Below are 18652 nucleotides of genomic sequence, written 5' to 3'. Positions count from 1 at the left end.
AGATACAGTCACCTATATTTCTCATAAGTTTCTATGTTTCAATATTTTCAAAATTGAGTTTGCTGTCTCTGCTACTCCTCCCACCATGAATCTGTTATTTCTCTTGTATCTCCCACTTACTGATGAAAATCCTTGTAGTCACACCAGCCACCTTCCCCAAAAACTAAATATCCATTTGTCTACCAGGTCCTTGACTATTTTACATATCTTTTTAATCATTTATTTTTGTGTCACTACTGTTGTTTTGGTCCAGTACCTCCAGGGAGTCAGAATATTCTTAAATAAAAATCTAATTATGCTTGAAATTCCCTAGTATTTCCCAGTTATCTCCAAAGTACGTTCAAACTCCTTAGGTAGCATCAAAACTCTTTATATATGCTTCTTGTCTGCCTCTCCAGCCTCCTGCCACTCCACTGCCCACACTCTGTATTCATGCTGAAGGTCTTGACTTTTCACTGACATCCATGTCTATCCGCATTTTTCATTCCTCTCTTTCCACAAATTTGTTGGCTTAGAGAACTCATTTTCCTCTTGCATTTGCTCACATACCATCTCCACGATGAAGGTGGATGGCCCCGTGAAGAGCTGGCTTCACTAACACTTGTTTCCTGAGTCGGCTCCGTGCAGGACTTTGTGTTAAGTGCAGAAGAGGGAAAGGTAGAGATTATATTGCTCTTATCAAGGTTGAAAACTTTCAGGCTAGTGGGAGAGTCTGCTTTGCTATCCTTATCTCTGTGCTTTTCTCCCTCTGGCTTCTCTAGCATTTGGTACATATCACATTTGTGCAACCTCCTTTGAGCACTTGTCTCCTAGATTGTGACCCCTCAAGAGCAGAGATACAAAGATGGCTTTATATTCCCTAGGGACTGGCTCTCAGAGATGCCCAATACATATTTGTTAAATGAATGAATGCATTCTATTTTTAGAATAATTCTATTTAGGATGAGATTAAGTTCACTTTAAATTATAAAGAAAGGAGTTTCTTAGCAATATTGATGATAATCACAATTAAAGAATGACTGAATATAGACCGGTTTATTTTAATAAAATATTTGACAATCCTCCTTGTCACATAATGCATAAATTATGGCTGAATTATTTTCAGTAAGGCAAGATCTACACTTGTTAATATTTCAACAGCTCTTTTGCTATTCTATTAAAAGCTGTTAAAACTGTACTTTTTAAGATTAAATTCTATAATTGAACATTTTAACTAACCCAGATGATCTCTCCCTCCCACTGACTTTATTTCAAATTAAGTTTAACTACTTTTTTTTAACTTTGGGAAGTATTCTGAGAGAGTCTGTATTCTACAAATATTTTGACAGAGGCGTGCATTGTGAAGGATTTGGATGCTATTCAGTTATACATGACTTGGCTTTCACTTTTTTCTCCTTAATCTCTCAGCTTTTCTCTGCTGCAGGGCAAGAGTAGCTAATGGCCTTTCAGTAAGCCCTTAGTAAATTTTTCTTTCAAGCCCATTACTTACTGTTAAGGTCAGCTTCATTAGTACATTTATCTTATTTTCAGCCAAAAATATGTATACGGAAATGAATAGGCCTAAGGTCAAATGTCCTAACTACATCCTGGAAGAGAAAGGAGCTTCTACGGCATTAGTTGATGCAATTAACTGATACATACACTCTAGGCTATCATGCAATGGAAAGTTCAGGGTATTGCTGCCACTTGCTCCTAATTCCTCTAGCATATGATTGGTACTGTAAAATAGAGTAAATATTTATTGATATAATGTGAACCAAAACCAAAAGCCACAAACGAACAAAGGATTTAAATGTATCTCCATTAACTCCTGTGAAAAATTGTTCTTTCAAGGTAGGTCATAAGATACGTGTGAGATCACATGGAGAGCAAATTTGACGTCATGGGGGCAGGGAAGATGGAGTTGGGGAAAATCTGAATTTTGTGGATGTGTTAGGAAAGGTTAGTAATAGAGTAACTTTAGTAGTTGGGGCACAGTAGTAGCTCTCTGGCCGTGTTTCCAGAATGGGAAAGAACTGGTTGAGTTTAAAACTTTATTTTGTTTTTTTCGTATTAGCTAGTTTTTATTCTTTACCTCCAGTGTCTAACTTTAGTTGCTTATGATTGAATGGATCAGTCTCTATAAGGAAAGACTTTAACATCACCTAACATCACCTTTCCCAAGCCAATGTTTTATTCATTCCAACTCTCAGTCCAAAATGTTCTTTATTAACCTTAATTTATAATAGAATTGGATTTAAAGTAAACTATATCTTCAAACAGGATCTGATACTGATAGCTAGAAAAGTCTTATATTTTGATTTATTATTGAAAAAGTAGAAAACATTTTCCAAAAAACTAAGAAGCATTTTAGTTAGAAAAAATAAATATCAAAAGAGAAATGGAATAGAGAGACTTTAAAAAGCTAAGATAAACTTCTATATGGTTTTAAGAAAATCAAAACTATTAAATGAGAGTTACAACAAAATCCTATGAAATCTTATTTAACATTTTTACATTTTAAACTCATTAAAATATTCGTATGATCATTGAGGGAATTCAGAATTCCTTTTATGTGATTATTAAGGTATAGGAAAGAAAACTCTCCAAAAATTGGTACTTTGTTTGAAGTGGTTGTACGTTAAAGTTTAAATCACTCACTTATCAGGATTGACCTGGTTTTTTTGTTTCTTTTTTTTTTTTTTGTGAGGAAGATCAGCCCTGAGCTAACATCCGATGCCAATCCTCCTCTTTTTGCTGAGGAGCGTTGGCCTGAGGCTAACATCCGAGCCCATGTTCATTTGCTTTATGTGTGGCACACTGCCACAGCATGGCTTGACAAGTGGTGTGTCGGTCCACACCCGAGATCCGAACCTGTGAACTCCAGGCAGCGGAAGTGGAGTGTGTGAACTTAACCGCCACACCAGGCCAGCCCCGCCCGTGTTTTTGTTTTTTTTTAGAGCGTAAATTTGCTTTATGATATTGGACTTGGTTTTTTTTGTTTTTTTCTTTGAGAAAGATTAGCCCTGAGCTAACATCCATTGCCAGTCCTCCTCTTTTTGGTGAGAATGATTGGCCCTGGGCTAACATCCATGCCTGTCTTGCTCTACTTTATATGTGGGATGCCTGCCACAGCATGGCTTGATAAGTGGTGCATAGGTCTCTGCCTGGTATCCGAACCCATGAATCCTGGGCCGCCGAAGCAGAGCTTGCAAACTTAACTGCTATCCCACTGGGCCAGCCCCTGGACTTGTGTGTTTTGATTTCCTTCTATAATATCTGTTAACTTTAAGGGTCAAACTTAGCACAGAATTTTTGATGTTTTGCATAATGGACATACATATTTAAGGAAATCATGACAGAAATTGTAATAATGTAATCACATTTTAATAAGATGGCCTGTGCGTTTTCTGGCAGATACCTCCACTCGGCCATGATTATTTACCGTGACTTGAAGCCCCACAACGTGCTGCTTTTCACCCTGTACCCCAATGCCGCCATCATTGCAAAAATTGCTGACTACGGGATTGCTCAGTACTGCTGTAGAATGGGAATAAAAACATCAGAGGGCACACCAGGTAGGTGATAAGGTTTACTTGATAATTCCCTCTTCAAGATGGATAACCAGTGTCTTCAGTTGTGAGTTCAGGAGAATCAAGAGGACACCATAGCCAGTCATATTGTGAACAAATATTTATTGTGTGAATAACTGTGGCCAATATATAAATATAAACATATTTGAGTACAGGGTGCTGGCCCTAACCATACTGAGGGTTTCTGTAATTATGTTATATGCATCATTATTAACTTTCTTAAATATGAAAAAGTATGAATTCCTAAATGCTTCTGGCCTAAGAGTTTCGGATAAGGGCTTTGGGCCTGGAGTTCTTGGTTGCACTGTTCTTGATGCAAGCATACTTTCTTTTTCTTGTCGGTTGGTGCAGGACTTTAAACCTTTAAACACTGCACTTAGGTTTTCTTTCTTCATAATTTATAAGTTGTTAATACTTCAATAGTTAAAAATAATGTAGCTTCTCTATTTGGCCCTGTATAGCAAGATGAGTCATGGTTACTATATAAAACATACTCATTCTGGATACCATTATATCTATGGTCTCCAGGAATCACCAACATTGTTTTCTTGCCTTAGATTTTAATGTTGCCTTTTGGGGTCATCCCCAACCTTTTTTTTGTCATGCCTGTTCTAATAATCCTATTACTTCTGCTGTTAACTGACTTTCTACTGGTGAAAATCCATTTCCTGTGTTCTTGTGTTTTCATGGTCTTATGTTCAGATATGTTCTTTCCACATTATGTCTACCCCATGGAATCCTCCCTCCCTTTGTCAGCTCCCATTCCCCTTCCTCTAGTCTCAGGTTCATCGGAATCTCAGGTTCTGATGAGTAAGAAACAGTGATAGGGCAAGTGATCTGTACAGACATCTTGTCTTTCAGATTTCAGTTTGAGTGGGAATAGAAAATTGAGGTGTTGGCATCTGTTTAGGGGAGGACAGTTCTATCTTTAGAGAAGTCTTATTTAGTTCATTACCTGTAAATAAAGTTACAAGTGGCTTTACATCATTTTGATGATTGCAGGTCAATTAAAATACATGCCTAAGACAGAAGAAAATACTCTATAGAGAATATCGGACTAGGCAAAACATCCTAGTTTGTTTCCTACCCAACCGCCCACAACTTGTGTACTTAGTAAAGCAGATAGCCCCAGCTTCCAATGCCTGGTTTTATTTTTGCCCTGGATACATATCCTCTCTTTTGTTTTACATAGCTATATGTTGGAAGTAGAAGGTGCATTCACATAAACATTTCAAAGTATATATTCTGGCTACCGGTGTCTCTGGGTTGTTCAATAATAATAAAATATCATCTCTTGAGCATCTGTTGTGTACCAGGCTCAGTGCCAGATACATTAGACACACAGTGTCTTATGCTCATGCCAGGGCTGAACATTAGCTTTTATCTTCTCGTGTGTAAAATGAGGAAGCTGACTCTCAGCGAGATTATGTCATTTGCACAGTCACACAGGAAGCGGCCAAGATAAGGACTCAATCTAAATGAGAATTGAATCCAGAGCTACTTGGCTTTATATTCTATAGTGTCTCTCCTAGATCACATGCAACTCTAACATGTACTTACAGAGGTTTACGTATTCAGTTTTAATATGAATTAAGATTCATATTAATTCATGGTAATTTAATAAATGTTATTAAAAAACCAAAGTAAACAAAACAAAATGACAGGGCCACAAACAGCAAACGTCGTCAAGTATAGGTTTGGAAGAAGAATCTTAGAGGATGGAATTCCACAGGTTTATATACTCCCACCTAGAAAATGTGGGCACATTGGGCCAGCCTGGTGGCGTAGTGGTTAAGTGTGTACGCTCCACTTCTGCGGCCCAATGGTTCGCAGGTTCGGATCACCGCTTGTCAAGTCATGCTGTGGGGTGTCCTATATAAAGTAGAGGAAATGGGCACGGATGTTAGACCAGGGCCAATCTTCCTCGGCAAAAAGAGGAGGATTGGTAGCGGATGTTAGCTCAGGGCTGATCTTCCTTACACACACACACACACAAAATGTGGGCACATAACAGGAGTCTTCTCTTGGAAGACCTGCTCGTTACTCTCGTGTGACACAAAGGTGGGTTGGGCCACTCTACTGAGGCCTGCAATTCATTCCCCCTCCGTCCCCCAACCCAGTCACTCTGTTCATGGAGTGGAAATCCTGCCATTGAACCCTCATCCACCTACTTGGATAGGAGATCTCTCTGGTCCCTGTTGACTCTGCTCTGGGACTCGAGCCTGCCACCTCACTCCGTGGGCTGGGCCAGCTAGCAGCCAGCTCGGTTCAACTCTGTTCAAATTCATGGCTCTTCATGTTAAGTATCTGACTTCCTGATTTGGGTCAAAACTTCTCTAAAGTTCATTATCCAACTGATTCTTCATATCAAGCCAGATGCTTGTTCCTAATCCCATTTAATCTCTTGTATCAAAGTGCGGTAACATAAATATGGAGAAAGATCATGACAAAAAAACTCAGAGCCTGATCCTTTTTGTTCTGCCCCCCTCTTCCCCCAGGCTGCTTAGTATACTGTAAGCATTTTTTCTCTCTTTATGCCGACCTTCTCTTTACCATTATTGTATTTATTATTGTTAGAGCACTTCTAATCATGTCAGTCTTAAACTCTGCCTCAAATCTGAAATAACAGTAACTGTCACCATTGCTATCACCGTCACCAAACTTTTCCTTCCCCAAAGCAATTATGTTTGAGAAGAAAATCGTTCCCTTTCATATCATTTCAATTATCTCCTTGTCTTTTCCTTTTTTTTTTTTTTTTTTTTTTTTTGTGAGGAGATCAGCCCTGTGCTAACATCCGCCAATCCTCCTCTTTTTTTGCTGAGGAAGATGGCCCTGGGCTAACATCTGTGCCCATCTTCCTCCACTTTATATGGGACGCCGCCACAGCATGGCTTGCCAAGCAGTGCGTCGGTGCGCGCCCGGGATCCGAACCAGCGAACCCCGGGCCGCCTCAGCGGAGCGCGCGCACTTAACCGCTTGCGCCACCGGGCCGGCCCTTTGTCTTTTCCTTTTAATGGATCTTCCTGTTAATGTTATAACTTTTAACTTTGAAACTTCTAGAGAAAGAAAAGACCATGTATTTGTTAAACTTCTGTGTATTTTTGTATTAACCCTTATTGTGGTGCATTCACCCTGTGTGTGCATTTGAGTGTGGGTTCATTATCGTTGTCTCGGAGAAGTCGGCAATGGGAGCAAACCTTTCTGTGGCACAATTACAGTTGAGCTGAGCCTCATGCTTAGCCCTTTGCATGGGTTGATTACTCATTTAATCCTTATGACCCTCTGACATAGGTCCTATTACTATTCCTGGTCTACAGATAAGGCAACTAAAGCTTAGGGACCATTAAAAATATCTACAGGGTTGTACAAGATGCAAACCCAAGTCGCCTGAGGGCAGAGCCCCTGACCAGGTACCATCACAGCTGGAATGCAAAGGTGGAAACAATTCAGTTATTGGCAAGAACCACAGTTCAGTGTTTGTCCACATTTTGAAAGGTAAATATGGGATGGATTCTTTCAACTTTAACTAACTTGGAGAGCTTCAACTTTAACACAATCAAATGGATATATTTATATTATATCCTGTTGGGAGTGACAGTTAATTCTGGGTCCTGTGACAGTTGCACTGTTGACTGAGATGGATGCTGACTGATGGCATCAACTCTGCCAACATCCATAGAAATACAACAATCTTTGGGTAAATAAAAATGTTATTCTCTGGTTATACACTATCCTCTGATAGAGATTATGAAACATGTTCTGCTCATATGTCTCTGAAAGTAAAAAAGAAAGAAAATATATGTTTCTGTGCATTGTGTGATATATAATCAGACATAATTTATAAATTTCTCATATTTTTGATCTATGGATCATTCTTTAATTTACTCATTGCATTTGTTAAAGGCTTATCTGAAAAATTATATCTAAAAATAGTTTTTAGACAATGAATCATTTTTCCAGATTATTTTAACATTATAATTGTTATGATGATTCTCCAAGGGAAAATTATCCTCATTTTTTGTTCATTTATTCATGCATTTGGCAATAATTTATTGAATGTTTACCAAATACCAAACTGGTGCTACTACTTAATAGCTGTGTGGTATTCATCAAGGTTCGCTTTCTTGGGCTCAGTTTTAGTTTCTGTAAATTGTGATGAGAAAAATAATGCCTACCTCATAGGGTTGTTGGAAGGGTAAAATGAAATAATCCATATGAATAACATAGAACAGGGCCTGGCATATTGCAGTTGCTCCAAGTATGTTAGCAATTGCTCTAGTGGTGAATTTGGGGAATTCATGAATTTGCATGAATAAATGTAACTTTTATCCTCCGGAAGCACATGTTCTGTCAGGAGAAATAGGGCTGTAAACAAACAATCATAAAGCATTGTGTCAGTTTCAATAGGAGATCTAGGTCAAGGTAGAGAGACAGCACAAGAGAGCAAGTGATTAGCTGAGCTATAAGTTGTCAGGAATTCTTTCATAGGGAAGGTGATTCTGGAATTATATCTTAAAGGATAAGCTGGAGGCTTGAGAAAAAAATAATGAAAGAGCGGGAGGAGACATTCCAGGCAAAAGATACTAAGGTATAAAATGACTTACCTTATTCACATAACTGCAAGAAATTCTGTATGGTGTAAGTGATAGGTGGAGGATGGAGGATTATTTAGTTAAGTATTTTTCAATTCTGGCTGTATATTAAATAACATGTAGAGCTTAAAAAAAAATGTATCCACTTGGATTGTATTCTTTACAATTCTATTTCAGTAGATGTAGAGCAGGGACTCTTAATCTGGCCACACGTTAGAAGCTCCTGGAGGACTTTCCAATATGTGGGTTCCAGGACCCCACTCCCAAGGATTCTGATTTAACTTGTTTGGGTGGAGGCCAGACATTGATGCTATTTAAATGATCTCCAGGTGATTTCAATGTTCATCCAAGGTCAAGACTTACTGGTCTAGAATGAAGTTCAACAACATCTGCAGTTTTTTAAGCACCACAAATGATTCTGAAAAAGTGTGACAATTTTCTGGATCATGAAGTGCTTTTAAAATCATGCCAAATAGTTTAATCTCTTAGGTTACGGGAAGTCATTGAAAAGTATTCTTATTCGTTAGCAAAAGGTTCCCATCTCCACATCATATAAATAGTATCATTGCTTGTATAAATCAACTGTATGATGGGCAGCCAAAAATCTGGTACTGTTTCACAATGGGGGAAAATGTTATTTACAGAAAAAATTTTAACAAGATAATTAGCATTTATCTTGATTTAGATTTAAAATCTAGATTTAGATTTTAACAGTATGAGCCTGTGATATAAACAAAAAATTATGAGAGTAAATATGAATAGAGTTCAGATTTGTATTCAGATTAAAAAAGGCAATCTCAATTATTTTAAATTGACCTTTCACAGTGGTGCACATTCTAGGCACTGCAGTGGATTCTGTAGATATAGAGATAGACATGACTAAGGGAACTGTTGGCTATCTGGAATCTGTGCGACAAGGTTGTGGAGTCAGACTTTCCGGGTTTGAATCCTTGCTCTACCACTTACTAGGTGAGGCTGGAGAAATTACGTAATTTATGCAGTACCTAGTAATAGTCTCTATCCCAGCAGATTGTTGTGAAAATTAAATGAGAAATTCATGGAAAATATTTAGCACAGTGTCTGGCACATTCCTAGCTGCCTTTGCCCTCCAGGACTCCCTGCTCTGTCTTCTAACTCTGGGGGCCCAGGCTCTGTCTTCATTCCCCTTCCCGGTGGGCTGGAAACTCTGCCAGACGCTCTGAGGACTCACCTTGTTTGTGTGCTCTCTCTCAGGGATTACCGTCCTGTACTCCTGGTGTCCAATGTTTCATATATTTTTGTCTGGTTATTTTGTTGTTTTACGTAGGATGGTAAATCTAGTCCCTGTTATTCCACCTTAGCTGGAAATAGAAGTGACATGTGTTTAAATAAATGACTTGAACAGCCTAATACAACAATGTACATTTAGGATTTCAGTTAGCACTTAACATTTCTAGTTTTTGAGGGCCAAATGCTAAATAGGGTGTCCATGCATATGGTCGTTTGGTGTGCGAGCACCATAGTTCATTCACAATATCAGATCATAGATCGTGTGGCAATATTGTCCCTTTGTAAAGACGCAGGAAATGTTCCTATTTCTAGCCTTTCCCAACGGCAGGTAATATTAAAAGTGTTCATTTTCATCCCAAATTAAATTCAGTGGTGCATATATTGAATAGCTTGAAAGTTTATTCTTCTTGTCACTACTATGGTGACAAGTATAATTAAATATGTGGCAAAAACCTTTTAAGAACTTACAGTTGCTGTTCCAGAGAAGTCCTCAGTGATAAGGATACACATAAATAGCTTGGAGAATCTTCTCATGGTTTAGATTGATAAAGTTGGTAGTTTAGGTTTTAATACCCTCAGTCCCCCTCCCTGCAACCATTTTGGTTTTGTAGGTTAAGGACTCCATGATGAGGCATCTCAGGTAAGTCATTTTAAAGTAAGATTTGATTTGCAAAACATAAGGGCATAAGGTGAAAACTGCAAATGCTGTTGAGCAGGTCAATAGATGTGTTTCTAATAAATTAGTAGAAATAATTCTTCACACTCTGGTAACATAGAGATATAACTATATCTAGATTTAGGTGTGCTTAAGGTTTTTAGGTAAGTATTTTATTGTAAATTTTGCTTTATTAATTTGTTTTCTTTTTCTACTTAATATTTCATGGTCATCTTTCTATGTCAAATATCAGTTTTAATAGTTATATAATATTTCATTGCTAGTGTGTACAGTAATTTACTTAACCACATCTTGACGTATTTGTAAATTTTTTCTAACTTTTTGATATACTGAAAGTGCTTTAATTAACAGACTTGTAAATTAAAATTTTTTTCATTTATGAAACTAATTTTTTAAGCATTAAATGCTTAGGAATGGTATTGCTGGGCATACTATTTTGAATTTTGAAACACTGATTCCCTTCTAGAAAAGTTTGTCAATTAAAATTCCCTCAATACCTGAATTAGCTCATCCATTTCCCCTTCTAGGTTTGCTAGTGTTTTTAATCTTCATAAAGTTAATAGTCAAAAAGTGACAATTTGATGTTTTTAGTTTTCATATATTTAATCGTTTATTTGCTTATTTTTTTATTTGAAGCCAAGCAACCTGTTATATATAGGCCGTATATTTTTTCTTTCATGTTTTGTACATTTTTGTCTTTACTCATTTAATCCACTTTTTTTTCTTATTCATTTCTAAAGCTGATTTTAGCTAATGTTGAATCTTTGTCTTTCATGTATTACAATGTTTTCCAGTTTGTGGTTTGTCTTTTAACCTTCTTTATGGCATTTGGCAGTTGCAGAGTTTGAATCTTTTAGGTAAACAAATTTTCTATTCTTTTACCTCTTGGAATCTGATTTTCCTGACGTGTTTAGTCAGTGACGTATGAAGGGCAGGGATGGTAGGAATCATCTGCCCCAACACAAGCAGTTGCTTATTATTTTTAAATTCTCTAAAGACAATATATCTCCCTCAGTTCTCAGCCTTTCGGCCTCTACCACCACACCTTTGGTACAGAGAGTGATTAGGAATTGAATTTTGAATTCCAATATTATCGCAATATTATCGTCTTAATTATGAATATTCCTTTAGTACTTAGCTTTATATTCTACATTCAAACTTTTGGTTCATCAAAATTTTATTAGGTGTAAGGAGTAATGTAGCTCCTCCCTTTTTCTTTAACAAACAACTGATACTTTTATCATTTATTAAAATTCTATCTTCTCTCCACTGTTTTGAATGCCACCTTTACCTGTCTCACCTACATATTTGGGTCTAAGTCTTCCATGCAGTTTCAGTGTTGTGTCCTTTTGTTTTGATAGAATTTTGAATATTTTAATTATATAACTTTATAGGACAATCTGATTTAAAGTGCTGTTTACACAGCATTTTTGAAATTCATGATTTTCAAGTGGATATTATACCCTTTTCCGAGAAACAAATTATGGTAGTATTTTATGTATTTTTGTATTTAAAGGTATGGATTGTAGATAATATGTCTCATGTTATTCTACATGCTTTGTTGATTAAATGTTATTTTATTGCTAACTATGACAATGTATTTGATCCAGACTGGTCCATTTGATGGATTATAGTATATCATCATTCAATGTTTATTATTTGAGAGAGATTTTTACTAACAGTATCTACTCTCCATAGATAACTGTAGAGGAAATTATTAGTGCAATCAAGAAATTAGAAAATCATTAAGAAATTCATTGGATGAATTTCAAGAAGCATTTAGAAGTGCTTGTATTATAATTGAGATACCCCCTGAATATATAAATAAGGATTATGTTCTCCTGCTGGGGATCATGTCAATGAAAATATTTATTTTGAAAGGGAGAAGGTAAGAGGTTAAAACCATTTCCATTTAGAAGTAAATACTCCTTTCCATATACTCACAATTATCTTTTGCAGTGTCCCCTGACTCATTATGAAAATAAATTCTAACCTTCTGCACAGCTCTGAGATCTGTGGAATGATGCCTAGGGGTATAAAACTATTGTAAAGGATATATGCATTGGATGAGAATTTGGACTAAGTGACCCCTCAAGTCTCTTCCTGCTCTAAGATCCTGCGATTCCAAATCCTAAGGTTTCTAACAGTAAATTCATCAAGGAAAAATATGCTGAATATTTTAATAGTCTTTGAATAGTACCTTGATATAATAGATACCCAATAAATGTATTGAATGAATAATAAATAATTGGATAAGGTTTAAATTAGCCTCCAAAATCCTTTTTAAAATCTCGAGAGGTCAGCATAAATATTGTTAAGGAACTAGCTAATGTGTAGGTAACATTATTTTTAAGTACTCTTGACTTTACCATTCATTATCTGTGTGGACTTAGGAAAACATATAACATTTTTAAAAGGATTATATTATTTGTAAAATGAAAATTCCTCATCTGCCTACCACAGGTGATTCTTGTGCACAGCAAATGAAATATTCAAGAAGATATCTATAAAATGCCATAGCAATATGAATTAGGAGCTATTGTGATATGTTTACTTTATGTCACAGGTACAGTTTATTAGGGATCTATTTTAGAACTGTCTTAATTACTTACACAATTCTTTGGCTTAGAGTTTGAGACTGATATTATGGCTATGTAGGAAAATGTTCTTATTCTAAGGAAATGCATATTATCTTTAGGGCTGAAATATTGTATCTGCAATTTAATATAATATGTCAAATATCATGTATATAATATATACAATGTTATATGACATATAACATATGTTATATATGCTGTATATAATATATACATATGTATGTGTCTATATGTATATATACAGAGAGAGAGAGAGAGAGAGAGAGAAAGAGAGACACAAAGTGAGAGACAGAGACAGAGAGGGAGAGAGACAGAGAGAGACAAATGTGTAAAATGGAAACAGTGAGTATGTGTTTGTGTATGTGTGTGTGTAGAAAGAGAGAGACTGAACAAATGTGGCAAAATATAACTAGAGAATGTTAACAATTAGTACAGTGGGGGCTATCGTGCTCAAATTTAACGTCTCCATTCTTTTGACGCTTCCTGTCCTTCCAGCCTGGTGAAGGACTGCTGAACTTTGTCTTTTGCTGCTAAGCTCTCTGTCAAAGAGAACTATTTCCAGATTTGGTCCATTTACTCCTTGAAGGTCATGAATTCATACTTTGTTATATTTTTCTGTCTGTTTATTTAAACCACTATAACCAGCATACATGTTCATGATAGAAAATTTGGAAGTATAGAAAGAAAATAAAAGCTACCCATAATTACAGCACATGGAAATAATCATTGTTACATTTGGGTGTATTTCTTGGTAGTCTTTATGCACATTTTCCTCCACTTTTTATTTTGAAAATGTTTAAGGCTACAGAAAAGTTGAAAGAATAGTACAATATAAATTTATTGTACTATATATTGTACATTTTTTTGCCACATGATGCTTTTCTCTCTCACTCTCTTTGTATATGAATATTAGTCTTTGAAGTTGAGTTGCAAGACATCATGCTATGTCATCCCTAAACATATTGGCATGTATTTTCTTAGAATAAGGTTCTTTTTTTTTTTTTACATAATCACAATACCATTATCACAGCTAAGAAAATTAATTCAGTTGATTTTTGTCACATATTTGATAAACTTTCTGTGTATTCAGAATTATATCCTACTTTTTTTTTTCATTTACATTATAACATGTCATTTTAAAAAATGATTTTTAAGTTTCTGCATGGTATACATTATTTAACCAATTTCCTTTTATGGTTGTAATTCTTTAGATTGTTGTTATTTTTCCTATTATGAATAATGTTGAAATTACTCTTTTTTTCTGAAGAATTTAAGAGTGATGTATCTCTCTTGTGGAATGAAAGGTTTTATTTCCCTTTAAAAGAATTTCAGGCATGAACCAACACCTGAGAGGGGCTTTTATTTGTTTTAGTTACGGTTTTATTTTTATTTTTCTATTGGGTAAAAGGAGCAGAGTCACAACTTCTTGAAATAATGAAGAGATTGGAATTTTGGTCAGGTTACAGTGACTTGGAGTGAAGTCTAGAAATCTCCCTCCTGACCCCTCCTTTGTTGGAAACACTGTCCTGGGAATAGCCATTATTAGGAATGAGAAAAATGATATAGGTTTTTTTTTTTTTTCCCCTATTAGGCTTCATTTCTTCAATTATGAAACATTACTTAATAATTTATTATTGAATGTTTATCCTTATTATTCTTCAAGATCAACCTTGAATCGAAATGTCCCGGGACAGGGCTGTTAATTGCTTGATCAAGGTGTCACCTTATGAGATGACATGGCCTGGTTTAGAACTCATCTCCCTGATTCTTCATCAGCTTATATGCCTAGGTGTATGCCTCCTTGGGTGTATGCGCCTTGGTGTTGGGCATATTTATTAATATGTCTGTTTACTTTCAGGGTTTCGTGCGCCTGAAGTTGCTAGAGGAAATGTTATTTATAACCAACAGGCTGATGTTTATTCATTTGGTTTACTACTCTATGACATTTTGACAACCGGAGGTAGAATAGCAGAGGGTTTGAAGTTTCCAAATGAGTTTGATGAATTGGCAATACAAGGAAAATTACCTGGTAAGTTTTATTTTATCTACAGTAAAGATTATTTTTTTTTAATTTCAGCAGCTTCATTTCCAAGTTATTTAATTGTTGTTGTATACTTAATTCATTTCACAGCTGATAATTTTTTGTTAAGTGCATGAATATTCTTAAATCCTGTGACTAATAAAAAGCACATGAGTAAGGTAGCAGTTTTAGGTTTTTGTTTTAATATCCCAAATTAATATTGATGTATTTGGTATACATTTAGAAGAATACTCAGAAAAGGAAATTGCTATTGGAACTCCAGGTTAGTGATTTCTGTTCTCATAAAGAGTTACTACATGCCCATGAGCCTGGAGTTTTCATTTTCTTGGAGTGAAATAATTTATATGCAGGAATGGAAGCTTGAATTATTTAATAATAATTTGATAATTTTTAGCAGCAAATAGTAATAAGAATTAGTAAATGAGTATTTAATGAGGTCAAATCTCGTTTTGACTGGTTATCATTAAGAAATTCTAGGACTTTGTCATTCATTCCTTGACTACTACTTCAGTTCCTACTGCAAGATATTCTTTTAAATATATTTAGCTATTTCTCATATTTTCTGCTTTCCCTTTCATTTAAGAAATATTTTTGAGTGTATTATATGTGCCAGGTATAGAGAATGTAGCTTTAACTATCTCCTTTGAGGGAATCTTTAAAGATTCCCAGTAAAAGGAAATTTATTATACTTTGGATAAACTTTAGACACAATCTGGGTCACCTCCCTTGTCTTACCAGTTAGCTTTCCAGTGAAAGTTTCCAAGTCTCTATTCTACAACAACCAGAAGAATGGCACGCCTCTTATAAAAAACAAATGTACACAAACCAACTGTGGGGGTCTGAGGATTAAATGCTTGCCTACTTTGAATATTTAAATAAAAAGTATTTCCATAGAAGTCTAATTATTATATGAACAAAAGTGTTTTCAGAGTCTATTTGAAATGCTGGAATGGAATGAAAATTTATTATTTTATTCAATTGGTATTTGTGTCTCTTTTTTATACCATAAAAAATCAAGAAATCTTTTTTGATATCTCTAGTAGAGATAAAGCTAATGAAATTAGCTGTTGTGAGAAGTAGATTCATAATAAATATAGGATTATGGAGATCAGTGTTTTCCTTTGCAATGTCTGGATCTTTTATATGCATTGAGAGGAAATAAAATAATTGTTCTGATTTGTCTAATGTTCTAGTATGATATGTTTTTGAATGTTTTAGATCCAGTTAAAGAATATGGTTGTGCCCCATGGCCTATGGTTGAGAAGTTAATTAAAAACTGTTTGAAAGAAAATCCTCAAGAAAGGCCTACTTCTGCCCAGGTATTCTTATAGTCAAAATTTATCAATATTTTGTACAGAACATCAAATACATACATATATGTATACACATACACATGCATATATATATTCTTCATATATATATAATCAAACATATAAATAAACACACACACAGTTTAAAACAGTTATAAAGCAAAACTCCTATATCCTCCCCCACCCCCAGGCACAAAGAAAAGAACATTGTCAACACCCCAACAGCTGCCATGTGCATCTTCCTGATTGTGTCATTCTCCTTTCCGTATAGAGGTAGCCACTCTCTTGACTTTTTACATAATCCTTGCTTTTCTTTTCTTTATGATTTTGCTACCCAGCTCCATTTTCCTGTATCCATAATTTATTTAAATTGAATCACAATCACAAAGTGTTCTGAGGTTTCTCAGCCATTCTCCCATCATTGTAAGCTTCATTCAGGTTGTTGAATGTAGCCGTTGATTATTTTCACTGCTAGTCCATTCCACTATTTGAGTGCACAATATATTTACCCATGATCGTGTCAGTGGAGATTGGTATTGTTTCCAGTTCTTTGCTATTATAAGCAGTGCTGCTGTGAGCGTGGTTGTATATGTCTCCTGCTGCAGCTTGTATGAGAATTGCTTTGTGGTATGTACCTAGGAGTTGAATTGCAGAATCATTGGATATGTGAATATCCAAATTGGTTTCTGAAGAAGTTGTTCCGCCTTAACATTCCATCATCTGATATTAGGGTGGCTATTTCTCTATATATTCTCTTTAAATTTTGGTACTATATGACTTATTTTTTCCATATAGGTTCACTCTTGTGTATTGACTTACATTCCCGTAACTACTAATAAGGATGAGCATCTCTTTATGTGTTCCTTGGTCATATATATGTCTCCTCTTCTGGGAAATGTTTATTCATTCTTCTGCCCATTTTTCTATTGGGTTATTTGCATACAAATGAAGTAAGAAAAAGATATTCTTTATATATTGTATAGCTAATTCTTCTTTAGTTACATCTGTTGCAAATTTCCTTTCCCAATTTGTAGTTTTTTAAATTTCGTGTAGAGTGCCTTTTGATGAACAAAATTTCTTGATTTTAATACAGATAAATTTAACAGCCCTTTTTATGGTTATTATTTTTGGGGTCCTGTTTTAAGAAGCCCTTATCTCTCCCAGAGTCACAAAAATACTAACCTATGGTTTCTTTCAAAAAGTTTAAGTTTTGCTTTGATATTTAAGTTCTTAATCCATCAGGAATTGACATTTTTATCTGGATCCAATTTCCTTTTTTTCATGTGGATAACCAGTTGTTTCAGCTTCGTCTATTAAGTAGTTTCTTCCTTTTTCCCCATTGATCTTTTTTTTTCCATTTCTACTGTGTAATTTGTCAACAATACATACACATATCCACACACACACATTCACTTCCATTGGTGAACTTATCTAGTCTTCCTCTAATACTATCCTGCCCTAATTCCTATAGCTTTATAATCTCCTTTCTCCACTTATTTTTCTTCTCTAGGAATGCTTTAGCTATCCGTAGGTTTAGTTTTTTCATATAAATTTTAAATTCACTTTGTCAACTTGTATGAAAAACCCTATTGTGCTTTGGATCAGACTTGCATTGAATCTGTAGACAACGGGGGAGGATTATATCCTTATGAAATTAAGTCTTTCTATTCTTGAAGGTGGGTTTTCAATTTAGGTCTTCTTAAGTGTCTTTCAATAAAGTTTTATAATTCTGTATATAGGTCTCGCACATCGTTTTCTGGATTTTCTTGCTGCAAATTGCTTTAAACTCACTTCATGGCTTGAGAGTTTTTTTTTTTTTTTTGAACCCCCAGGTAATGGGAATCTGTTCTATAGATCTTCTTGAGAGCAACCTTGTGAATAACAATTTCTCAGGGTTCTTTTGGCCTTTCTCTCTTTGTCTGTAAAGTCTGAAGGCAACTTTCCTTGTGGAGTGGGAGCATGGAGTGACTTTATTTCTGGTTCCTATTTACTCTGACTTTCGGGTCCCAGCTTTAAGGGAACAGGACCTTTATTAGACTTTACTTTACTTTGGGCAGGCCTAAATTTAAGCGTCTTTTCCATCGGCCCCACAAGGTATCCAAAACCACACATCAATTTTGCCTTCAGTAGACAAATGCCTTCAGGGCGTTAGGGTTCAACTGACCTTTCTGGTTTCTATCTTTCTATGATTTTGACGTGATAATTCCTTATGGTATTGTCGGATCTTTAATGTTTTTAAGAGATAAAAAGTTGAAAAGTTAAATTTTTTAGGAGTTAAAAAAGTAATTTCTTCAGCATTTTAAGTTGTTTTTAGCTGGAAGGTTTGTCCAAATAACCATTTCTACCATATTATCAGAAACAGAACTCTTGCTATGTTTTAAAATGAAACAGATTTTAATAGACCAAAATAAGAGCTGTCTTTATGTTGTGGACTCTTGATTTGGTATCATAATTCATTGAAAAATTTTTTTCAACTTTAAATTTCTTACTCAAAAATAGCTGAGTACTAATACACTGACTTTACTCAAACATTATATGATCATCTTGTCTACTTGCCCTACTTTTTTTTAAATTTTGGTTATTACCAGTATTAAT

General features: G+C 35.3%; 1 protein-coding gene across 2 annotated transcripts in view; it reads left to right on the top strand.

The window, feature by feature from the left end:
• Positions 1–18652, top strand: part of LRRK2 (leucine rich repeat kinase 2) — a 134401-nt gene that overhangs the window by 101040 nt on the left and 14709 nt on the right. For both annotated transcript variants that reach the window (XM_058558503.1, XM_058558504.1), the window contains exons 41-43: positions 3397–3557; positions 14565–14735; positions 15966–16066. In XM_058558503.1, coding sequence (XP_058414486.1) covers positions 3397–3557; positions 14565–14735; positions 15966–16066 — 433 coding nt within the window. The remainder of the gene's footprint in view (positions 1–3396; positions 3558–14564; positions 14736–15965; positions 16067–18652) is intronic.

The sequence above is a fragment of the Diceros bicornis genome, chromosome 17, assembly GCF_020826845.1.
Source record: "Diceros bicornis minor isolate mBicDic1 chromosome 17, mDicBic1.mat.cur, whole genome shotgun sequence".
NCBI lineage: Eukaryota > Metazoa > Chordata > Mammalia > Perissodactyla > Rhinocerotidae > Diceros > Diceros bicornis.
Note: the sequence above shows the minus strand (reverse complement) of the source record. Positions and strands in the feature narration are given on the sequence as shown.